This window comes from Sarcophilus harrisii, chromosome 3 (genome assembly GCF_902635505.1).
Source record: "Sarcophilus harrisii chromosome 3, mSarHar1.11, whole genome shotgun sequence".
Taxonomy (NCBI): domain Eukaryota; kingdom Metazoa; phylum Chordata; class Mammalia; order Dasyuromorphia; family Dasyuridae; genus Sarcophilus; species Sarcophilus harrisii.
In genome coordinates, this window is record NC_045428.1 from 601,093,612 (window position 1) to 601,104,418 (window position 10,807).

Here is a 10,807-nt window from a genome sequence, read left to right on the forward strand (position 1 = left end):
CTGTCCCAGCGCACATTAGGAAGGGCCAACCGCGCGCCGTCCCACACTCACTAAGTGCCTAGCGTCCGAGGTGCCAGGCTGGGCCCACAAGCCGAGGACCCGCCTGGGGCGCACCTGCCACCCAGGCCCGGAGCTCACGGGGGCCCAGAGGGCCACTTCGGGGGAGGGGTCTGACCACAGCCATGGCTCTCCCCGGTTCTCATGAGAGCAGCCCCGGAGTCCTGGCTCCCAGAGCTGCTGCTGGGCCCCCCCCACTTTCCAGCGACCTCCCTGGTCCTCCGGGTCACTTCCCTCGCTGGAGACTGAGGGGGGGCCGCCAAGAGGAGGTCGGGGGTCCCTCTGCCTCATGTGTATACCCAAAGGGGGGGCCGGGCCCTCGGCAGGGGGGGCGGGGGTGCTGGGTGCTGTGGGAGGCGGGAGCCTCGCAGGGGGCCACGTGGTCACCCCGGCCGACCTGGGAAGTTTCCCAGCATACACCTGGGACCTCCTCCGCTGCTCCTCAGAGAAGGGTACTGGGGGGAGGGGGCGGCAAAGGAATCCCGCCTCCCACAGCCCAGGAGACCAGTCCGATTCCCAGGGGCTCCGGGGGTCGCCCCGGTCACAAAGCTGGGCTCTCCAGCCCCCTCCCACCACACCGGCCCAGGCTGCGCTCCCGATGAGACAAAAACGATAGCGACCGTCCTCATATTAATAATAATAATAATGAATTAATTACAAATAAATGAAGAGAAACCACGTGTAGAAAATTCTCCTTTGCCCCGAGAGAGGGCGTCGGGGCACCCAGGGGTCCGGCCCCTCAGCCCCCAATAAATAAGTGGAAGGCAGGGCCAGGGGCCAGGTTGGGGGCAGTGGGGTTATTGCCTCTGGGAAAGAAGGGGGGCAGGGCCGGGCTGGGCAGGGGAGGCAGGCCAGGCCCCCGCCCGGGTCAAGCCTGCTCCTGCTTCTTCTTGACCGAAATCCTCTTCTTGCGGGCCGCCAGCATCTCGTAGAAGGGGTCCACGCTGACCGCGGCCCTGGGAGGGGAGGCAGAGGTCAGCACGGGCCGCGGCCCACCCCCCCCCCCCCCCTCCGGAACCTTACTTGATGGATTTGATCCACTCGTCCTTCTCCTCCTGCGTGGGGGCCGAGATGCGGTAGACCATGTGGTTGCCCTCCACCACGCGCCCATCGGCCTCCGTCTTACAGGCCTTGATCAGCTGCCCCTTGTTGTTCGGGATGTAGAGCTCAAAGCAGTTCTGGGGGAGACACGGAGCTCAGGGGAGCCGCAGGGAGGGGGGACACAGAGAGGGGGAAGGAGAGACCCAGAGAGAGGGAGTCCCAGGGGGCAGAGATGCAGGAAGCAGAGGCTGCTGGGTGCTCACCGGCTTCCGAGGATCCTCCACTTCCCGGATGCTCAGATTCTCCAAGGGGATGATCCCCCGGGGTTCCTTGTCCTGCAGAGCCGGGGGTGTCTTAGGCCCAGCCCTTCCCCCTGCCTGGCCTCCCCCCCCCCCCCAGCCATCCCTCTCCCTCGGCCCCCTCACCGTCGTGTACTCAAAGTAGTAGAGACAGTTGTCGGTGAGGATGAACCAGCGCCGCTTCCAGGTCTTTACCCGGCCCCCTGTAAGGGAAGGAGGGGGCGGGGGCGGGCTCAGCAGGGGGGGCCGGGTCAGGCCCAACAACGGGGGGGCCGGAGGGGTCTGGGAGGGGCGGGCAAAGGGCAGAAGAGCAGAGCCCTGAAGAGGAGGCAGGGAGAGCGAGAGGGGGGTCCGCCATCCAGCCCCCCGGCTCCGCCTTCTCCTCGGGACCCCGACAGCGCGCCCACCCCCAGTCTCCACAGCCGGGTCCAGGCCCGTCTCCCCCGGGGCCGAGGGCAGGGGAGCGAGGAGCAGACAGGTACCTACCTCCTGGGGGAGAGGGCAGAACAAGCAGGACCAGGCAGCAAGGAGAAGGAGGCCAAGGGAGGGGGCGCCCCCCAAGAGACACAGAGAGAAGCAAAGACCGAGAGACAGACAGCCACGGACACGGGGCGAGGCGGGTGGGGGGAGCGCGGAAGGCCCGGGAGGGAGCGACACAGCGGGGGAGGGGAGGGAGAGAGAGAGATGGAGAAAACTAGTTACGTCCAGACCGGGAGGGGCCGCCCAGACCCCCGCCCCGCCCCGCCCGCGCCCCCCGCCCCCCAGGGCCGCCCCCCGCGGCGCCGTACCCAGCTTGAGGAGCCAGCCCTCCCGGTCCGGGTTGAAGAAGGTGTGGGTGAGGTCGTTGCCGTCATCCTCGGGGATCTTGAAGGGCTCGTTGCGGATGCTGTCGTACAAGTTCTGAGGAAAGGGGGGGGCTGCGTGAGGGCCCCCCCCCAGCTCAGAGGTGGGGCCCAAAGGGAGGCCCAGGAGAGGACTTATCCCTGGATAAGAGGGGAACACCCTGAGGGGAGGGCCAGGCTCGGAGCCCCCAGATTATAGGGACGGCAGGCAGTGGGGGCACGCCAGGCCCAGGCTTGGAGCTCTAGGGGCAGTCTCACCCTGAGCAGCTCCTCGGGCAGGTCCCCCCCGTTGTTGATGCCCCGGTTCATGGTGATGAACCTCTCGACGCCCGGCTTGTCCCGCACGTTGGGGTTGTGGAGGCTGGTGTTCAGCATGATCACGGCGAAGGAGAGGACGTAGCAGGTGTCTGTGCCGAGAGGAAGGGACTCAGGGGCCGGGGGCTCCGCTGCTGAAGCCGCCCTCCCCCTCGGGGAGCCCCGGGACAGTCGGGCAGCCCTCCTCCCGCCCCCGCCCCGCGGCTGGAGCCCACCTGTGGACTGGAAGACGCCCGGGTTGCACAGGCAGTAGCGCTGGGCGAAAGCCTCCATCATGCGGTCGATCTTCTGGGCCTCCCCGGGGAGGCGGAAGCTCCAGAGGAACTGTCTGAGGCGGAGGAGGGCAGTGAGGGGGGGACGCTGGGGGAGGGACAGCCGGGATCGCCCCCCCCACCCCCGGGGCCCACAGGTCACAGGGGAGGGCCCTTTGCTGGTCCCGCGCCTGGGGGAGCCCCACGTGAGGGGGACAACGGTCACCTAAGCGCCTGCACCAGGTTGAGGTCCGTGAACTCGTGCAGGTCCACGAAGGCATGGAGGACGGCCAGGTTCAGCTCCTCCCTAGGGGGAGAAAGGGGAGCCGTGAGCCCCGGGCGGGGAGCCCCGTTCCCCCGCCCCGCCCCCCACCCCGGGCCGCCCCTACCGCTCGCCCAGGTAGTCGCCGATGGCCGTCTTGTTGAGGCCCTCGCCCTTGTACAGGAAGCGGGAGATCTCCTCGGGGGTGTTCTGCAGCAGCTCGTTCTCCACCAGGAACTGTATTCCCTGCAGAGGCACTGGGAGTGAGGGGCGGTCCCGGGGCCCTCCACCCCCCAGGCGCCCACCACTGCCCCCCAGGCACCTTCTTGGGATCCATGTTGAACTTCTTCCTCCCCATGGCCATCTTGCGGTTCCTCTGCAGGGTCTTACTGCAAAGGGGAGAACGGGAGACATGAGCAGCTGGGGAGCCTCTGACCTGGGGCTGGGCTCCCGGGGGGCTCGGGTCTGGGGCTCTGAGGCTCCCGCTGGGATGGGGGTCTGGGCTCCCCTGGGGTTGGGGACTGGGATTCCCTTGGGGCTGGGGCTTCCCACTGGGACTGGGGGCTGGGGCTCCCCTGGGGCTCCCGCTGGGACTGGGGCACCCCTGGGGATGGGGGCTCTGGGGGTCCCTGGGGTCTGGGGTCCCTCTTCTGCCACTGAGGGGAGGCCCAGTTCCCAGAGAAGTCAGCAGGCATTTATTAAGCCCCGGCTGTATGCCGGGGACCCGGGGGAGGAGCCGGGCAGAGCCTGCCCTGAGGAACTGCGCCTGGGGCGCCCGGGCTCCCACCTGCCCTCATTGGCTTCCAGGCCCTCGACCTCGCTCATGGCCTCGCTGAGCTCATCGCGGAGGCGCTGGATCTCCACCAGCAGCTCCTGCTTGCGCCGCCGGATGCTCTCCAGCTCCAGGCGCTCCTCGGGGGTCAGGTCCGGGGGCACTGCGGGGCGCGGCGGGGGCTGAGGGCCGGGACACGGCGGCGCGGCCCCATCCACCCCGGCGGGCGGCCCCCGCGCCCCCCGACACGCGCGCCCCCCGACACGCGCGCCCCCGCGCCCCCCGCGCCCCCCGACACGCGCGCCCCCGCGCCCCCCGACGGGCGGCCCCAGGCATGTGCGGTGCCCACCCCCCTTGCGGGCCCGAGGTCTCCGGGGGAAACTGAGGCAGCGCGGGGCCAGCACTAAGTCTGGGAATGGGACCGGGAAGAAAGGGCGCCGACTCTTCCCGCTTGTCCCCGCAGCTAAGGGTCCCCCCAGCTGTCTCCCCCCCCAACCCGTCCCGGGCCTTCATCTTTGCGGGATGGTTCCCCCTCCCAAGAAGAATGGTCTCTCCCGAGCCAAAGGCTCCCCCGACACGAGAGCCTGGGATAGTACATCCCACAGGCAGGAAATGGACTCGCCCAGGGAATGGTTTCGACCACGCCCCCCTGCGCCGGCCGGAAATGGTATCGTCCTGAACAATGGAATGGAACGTCCCTTCCCCTCCCAGCCCCCTGGCCCCCGGAGCTCGCCCGCGGCCGCCTCACCATAGACTCCGTCCTCCATGGTGGCCGAGGCAGCCCGGAGCGGGCCCGCAGCGTGACTCGGGCCGCCGGTTCTCCGCGGGTCCTTGGGGCTACGATCAGCCCCTTCGGCCGCTCCCGGGGCCGCCGCCGCCACCGCCTCCGCTCTCGTGTGAGGCCGCCCCCCGGCCAATCGGAACCTGAGCTCGGCTTCCGTGCGCCCAATGGGCGGCGAGGGGCGGGTCTCCTGGGCCAATGAAGCCGAAAGGAGGCGGGGCGTGAGGCGGCCGCGTTGCCTCGGTGGACAAGGGGAGGGTGGCCGAGCGAACCAATAGAACTCGGTGGAAGGGTCTCAGGGACACGCCCTCCACGTCAGACCCAATGAAAGTTGGTGCCCGGCTCAGATGGGCGGTGCCCAAAGGACCCAAAGGATCCGCCCCCGAAAAAAGTGACAGGGAGCTGACAAGAGAAAGCTTTGGCTCGAGATGGACAAAGACATCTGCGCCTGCGTGAGAAGGCCGCGAGACAAACGAAGGGGGCGTGTCTTCTCTTATAGCTCGAGCGTTTTTGAGGGGGGGTCACAGAGCTTCGGCTCGGAAAGGGGGGGCGGGGGGGGCTTCTGTTGCTTAGCAACAGCTGAAGGCTGTGGAGGAGGGCGTGGTCTCTGCCCTTTCCCTTCTCTCGTAGACTCCACCCCTTCCTCCGGCCCCTCCCCTTCTCTAACTTCTATTTGCTCAGCTCCGTCCCTTCTCAATCAAGCTCCTCCCCTCCTGGAGGTGTCCTCGCCCCCTTCTCCTCCCCTTCTCCCGCCTGCCCCCAGCCCACTACTTTTCCACGTCATCCTCTGCACAGGTTGAACTTCCGACCTGTCCCGGGAGCCCAGAGCAGATCCCCTTTCCAAGACTCAGTTTCCCCAGGTCAAAAATAAGGGAGTCGGCCCAGGCGACCTCCTCAGACCCCTGCCCATCCCAGGCCCCCCCCTCGCGGGCAGGAGCCGCGGAGATTCCCCGATGGGGCGGTGGGGAAGCTCGGACCCCCTAATCCAATTCCCTTGTCTCTAAATGAGGAAACAGGCCCAGGAGGGTCGGAACTTGAACTCGGGTCCTCTGAGTTAGTGTTCTTTTATGGGGGAGGAACGAAAGGAGGCGAGGAGTGGGCTGTGCCCCGCCCCTCCTTGCCCCAGATGACTGGCCTGAAAGCCTCGGGGGTCAGCTTCCCCCGGGGATTAGCCGTGGAAACTGTCCCTGCTTCTTAATCCCTTTTCTGTCCCTGTCCTGACCTTCAGCGCGTCCGAAGCTCTCGGCCCCCATCCTGGTCCCCAAGAGGGGTCCTAGCCCTTCTTCCATGCCCTCCCCACCTCAGGCTGCCTCCTGACCCCTCCTGGGCATCGTCAGCGACCCCCACTCACCCCTAAGCCCTCCTCCCCACCTTCCCTCCCCCTACAATCCTGAGGCCACCTGACTAATTAATTCCATCCGGTCCTTATCGGGGTTACTGGTGGATAAAGGCCGCAGGGCAGGGGGAGGGGGAGGACAGGGCTTCCCAGAGATGAAAGGGACCTCAGGAGGTTGGGGAGAGGGGGATGGGAAAGGCTCGCTTTCTGGGCCCTGGGATGGGTGATGGGATAGAAAAGAGCCATGATCTGGGGAGGGACCCTAGGTAGGGGGAAAGGGAGGGGTGAGACTGGGAGCCCCAAGGTCTGAGAGGCTGGGGGAGGGGGCTTCCTCCCTCTGCACTGGCTCCAGCCTCCCCTGCAGGCTGGCACCTCTCCCTGGGCACGCTCAGGGAAATGAGGCACTGGGCCAGTGGGTGGGACTGTGCCCCTCCCACCAAGCACACACACATGTTAATGGCTTCATAACTCTTTATTCTGGGGGCTAGGGGGGAGGAGGTTCCCTCCAGCCCCAAACAATGGTGGGAAAGACCCCGGGATCCTTCAGCGTCCCCCACACTCGTCCCAGAGCCTGGGCAGGGGCAAGGCAGGGCGGGCCAGCAGGGGGCCCGGGCCCCTGCGCAGCAGCTCGGCCGGGGTGACTCATGCTGCAGCCTTCCCCGGTGGCCAGAGGCCACGCCAGGTCCTCCCAGGAACGCCAACTGCTTGGCTCCGGGGCCTTCCAGAAAAGTCCCAGCGAGCCCGGGATGCCGCCTCGCGGGGCGCCCAGCTGGCACAGCCAAGGGGATACGTCCCAACCCCCTCTGGTTAACAGGCAAAAGCAGAAGAAGGGGGCTAGCCCATGCTGGCCCGGCCTGTCCGGGCGCCCTCCCTCCTGGGCCGAGGCGCGCTCGCCCCACCCCTTCTGCAGCAAAGTCAGGGAAAACCAGGGGATATTCTCTATATACTTATGTGTAGGTGGGTATATGCACAGCATTCTGGAGAGAGGCCCCCTCCTCTGGGGGCCCCTGAGCAGCCTGGATGCTTCTGGCTCAGCCCGGAGGCCAGGCTGGCCTCCTCATGGGCCTCCTCGCCCCAAACTGGGCCTGAAGCCATGGGCCTCCTGGGTCCCATTCTCTTCCTGGGGGGGAGGGTGTCTAGAACAACCCTGGCCAGTCCCAGCCTCTTGGACTCCGGGCAGGATTGAGCCCAGAAGGGGAAGGTTGGAAGGAGGAAGAGGAGGGGGGAGTCGGTAGGGATGGGGGGGCTCATTTCCCCCCCTTGGGAAAGTAGGGAGGAGGGGCTGCCAATTAGTCCAGAAAGTTCCACCCCCAAGGCCGCCGGCCTTTCCTCCGTCCAGGGTCCAGGCAGCATGCACTGCTTCCCCAGCCATCCTAGCCTAGGCCCCAGGCAAGGGGTTCTGGGCCTCCAGGGCCCTGGGCCCGACCAGCCCTCCCCGCCAGGACCAATGCCAAGCTCCATGAATGGGAAGGCCCCCGGGTTTCCTGGGGGGCCTTGGGGGGGGGGGGGCTCCTGGGGCCCCTCCTCCCACCTCCTCCTCCTCCTGGCAGCAGCTGAGGGCCACCTCTCGAGAGAAGGGGGCCCGAGGCCCCTTGGCCCGGGTCACTTCCCCGGGCCCCCCATCCAGCTCCCCCTGAGACGGGGTCCCGACCTATAGGGTTCGGGAAAGGGGGTAGTCCACCCCGAGTGGGCCCTCGAAGAGCACCGTCAAGAGGGCCCCAAGTCCCGGCAGGTGAGGGAGGATTGGGTGGCCCTTTTTCCACCATCCCTCCAGGATGACCAATTGAAACCCCCCGTGGGCCCCGGGCCCCTCGATAGGGCTGGGGCCACCAGGGGGTGATGGGGCAAGGAAGATTTCCTCCCCTAATCCCACCCCACGTCCTGGTGGTCCAGGGGCCCCCGGGTGACCCTGGGAGAGGACACCCGGGCCAGAGAGGAGGAGGGGCCCTGAAAAGTTTTCCCCGGGTGGAGACCCAGAAGATGAAATGTTGGGGGGTTTCCTAGACCCAAATGAGGGTCTTTTTCCCGCCCCAAATTCCTCTTAGGGTGGGCCCCCATCCCCAAAGGAGGGCCCTTTATCACCAGGGTGACATGGGATTCAGATCAAAGGGAGTTAAGTCCCCCCAAATCTCCCCACGGGCCCTTGGGAGTGAAGTTCAGCCCCTTTGGGCCGCCCCCCCTCAGACCGCCCGGGCCTCCTTCCCCGCCCGGGCCCCCCCTCCCGAGACCGCCCGGGGGCCTTTTCCCGGGCCCCCCGGGGCCCCCCCCTCATCAGGCGGCCCGACGTCCTCCACCAGGTGGTTGCGCCGAGGGCCCACCCCAGAGGAGAGGGTGGTCCGAGCGACGAGGCGCCGTAAAAAGGCTCGTGGCGCTCTTGGCTTGGCGATCTTGGCCATGATGGCCCCCAACGGGCGCCGAGACGAGCCCGCGATGATCAGACCAGGCCACCACGGGGGGGCACCGTGACGCCCACGAGGCGATGGGCCCGCGTCCAGCCCGAGGAAGGCGGGAAGCCGCCCACCCGGGAAGAGGGCGCGGCGGGGCGGCGCCCGCCGGTCCCCGTAGGGAGGAGGCCAGAAGGCCAGGCCGAACAGCAGCCAGGACAGCACGAAGGAGCAGGAGAAGAGCAGGCACATCCAGCGCCAGCGCACGTCCACGCAGGTGGTGAAGAGGTCGCTGAGGTAGCGCGCGCCGTGCCCCAGGTGGCGAAGGAGTTGAGTGGCCCCTTTTACGAAGCCGGGGCCGGGAGGGGGGTCAGCGCCCCCGGGCGAGCGCCGGCCGCAGGCCGCCGCCCGCCCCTCGCCTGGCGGCCTGGCCGAGTGCGGGACGCCGCTCAGGCGCCTCAGGAGGGGACACCCCATGGGGCCAGGGGGGGCCCGGGAAGGAGGGCAAGGGCCCCCGATGACCCCTTTGGGGCCTGGGCCCTCGCCGGGCTGGGGCCGCCCCTGGGCCCACGGCGGGCGCGCCTCCCCAAGCCCGGCCCCGACGCCCGCCTGACCCCCCCCCACCCCGCCCGCAGGGGAGACTTTTCCACGCCAAGGTTAATGACAATTTCGCAAAGTAAACCTCGGGTTTTTCCCCCCTCCCCCAGCGCGGAGATGGGCCGATTTGTCACCAGATCAGAGACAGAGGGGGGCCGATTTGGGGAAGATGGGAACAGAAGGGGTATGCAGGGAGGTCGGACCAAAATGAGGGGACAGATTGGGGGCCGGGGAGGGGACAGATGTCGAACACAAACGGGATGGGGACAGATGCAAGGGGCTATGAACAGACGGGAAAGGGGACAAGAGAAGAGGGACAGAGAACACAAACCAGGGGGCCCAGAGAAGGGAGACCAGGAGACAGATGTCGACAGCCTGGAGGTCAGCAGGGGAAAGGGCCAGGGGGCGGACAGGGACCCAACGGGACCCAAGGGGAAGATTAAACAGCCCGGGGGGGAAATGTCAACGGGGACAGGAGCCGAGCCAGAGGGACAGGGAGGGGACAGACGACACACAAGGGGTGGGAGGGGAGTCAAGGGAGCCCAGGACCAGGGTGACCCCAGAGGCGGATCAACCGAGGGAGAGGAGAAAACAGGAACCCAGGACCCGGGGCTGGGACCGTCCCCACCCACAGGGGAACCAAAACCCCGGAGGACGGGAACCAACCCCCCGGGGGCAGACCATTCCCCGTGACGACAGAGAAGGGACAAGGCAACAAACATGGGGGAGACCAGCCCGCGGACAGACCCAGGATCGGGAGGACCCCCCCCAGCCCCCACCGTGCCCCCCCATCCCCCCAATTCCTCTCCCGTCACCCCCCCCCCGGGAACATCGGGGGATGCCCGAACCCCCCCCTTGGGCAGGGATGGGCCCAAAGGAGGATAAAAGCCAGGGACCCAGACAGGCCCAGCAGATCCACCCATCGGGGTTGGGACCAAAAACCCAGGACCAAAAAACCACAAAGGGGGTAAAACGCCCATGGGGGGGGGAATGGCCCGGGGAGGGGCCACCGGGAAGAAACTTAAACCCAAGACCAGAACCCAAGGAAGAACACAAGAAAACCCAGACAAACACCAGGACAGAACAGGATGGATGAAGAAAGAGATGGTGAGACCGGAAGAAAGAGGGGAACAGAGGGAGAGAGGGAGGGAAAGGGGAGAAAGAGGAAAAGGGAGAGAGGGAGACCCAGAGACGGGAAGAGAGGGAGGAGGGAGGGGAAACTGGAGAGACACATAGAGAGACAGAGACCCACAAACAAGATACACGTACAGAGACGGAAAGAGGCAAGAGACGGCCAGAGAGAGGAGGGAGAAGAAAGGGGCGAGGGAAGGGAGAGGGACGGCAAGAACTGGGGGGCCCAGGGAGAGGAACAGGATGGACAGTGGGGGGCAAAGGTCAGGAGCAGAAGTGGAGGCCAGGCCCCAGGCCAGAATCACCGCAGACCAAGCCTTCGTTCTCTGACTTTATTGATCACATGTGTGCGCCATCCCCAGCCCCAGCCCCCGCCCCCACCCCCACCCTCCCTCCTCCCTCTCTCAGTCCATGGGAGCGGAGGAGCCGCGAGGGGCCCGGGGCCTCCAGCTCAGACACTGATGGTGCGGAAGACAGTGAACCCCGACAGGGCCGTGCTGATGAGGACGCCCGGGCACTGGGGGTGCCAGTGCAGCTCCTTGACCGCCCCCCTGGCAAAAGAGTGCTGGGGAGCCCACCAGGGGTTCTCTGTGTCAATCCGGGCCCGCCCACGCCGATCCCACCGCGTTGGGCCCGTCCGCCCAAACCCCCAACCCGCCCGGGGCCATCCACGGAGGTCACGGGACCTGCGTTGAAGGGGCCAGGGGCGCCGCCTGGAACGGGCCGGGGGCCCCCGGGG

The 10,807-nt window shown here is 67.2% G+C and overlaps 1 protein-coding gene across 1 annotated transcript; it reads right to left on the minus strand.

Moving 5' to 3' along the window:
* Positions 1–682: 682 nt before the first annotated feature.
* CYTH2 (cytohesin 2) lies at positions 683–5,092 on the minus strand. The gene is made up of 12 exons (XM_031963452.1): positions 4,588–5,092; positions 3,855–4,002; positions 3,390–3,456; positions 3,195–3,313; positions 3,032–3,112; positions 2,770–2,882; positions 2,498–2,646; positions 2,186–2,297; positions 1,524–1,600; positions 1,362–1,433; positions 1,081–1,235; positions 683–1,013 (listed from the first exon to the last, which is right to left on the minus strand). Exons 1-12 carry the CDS (start codon positions 4,604–4,606, stop codon positions 926–928), a joined length of 1,200 nt encoding a protein of 399 aa, XP_031819312.1. The 5' UTR covers positions 4,607–5,092; the 3' UTR covers positions 683–925.
* Between the last annotated feature and the right edge of the window lie 5,715 nt (positions 5,093–10,807).

Bases quoted from the DNA above. Each gene is read 5' to 3' on its own strand.
- CYTH2 (XM_031963452.1), bottom strand. The intron at 3,314-3,389 runs GTGCCTGGGGGG...GTGCCTCTGCAG, and splicing joins TCAACATGGATCCCAAGAAG to GGAATACAGTTCCTGGTGGA. The intron at 2,298-2,497 runs GTGAGACTGCCC...CCCTTTCCTCAG, and splicing joins TGCCCGAGGAGCTGCTCAGG to AACTTGTACGACAGCATCCG.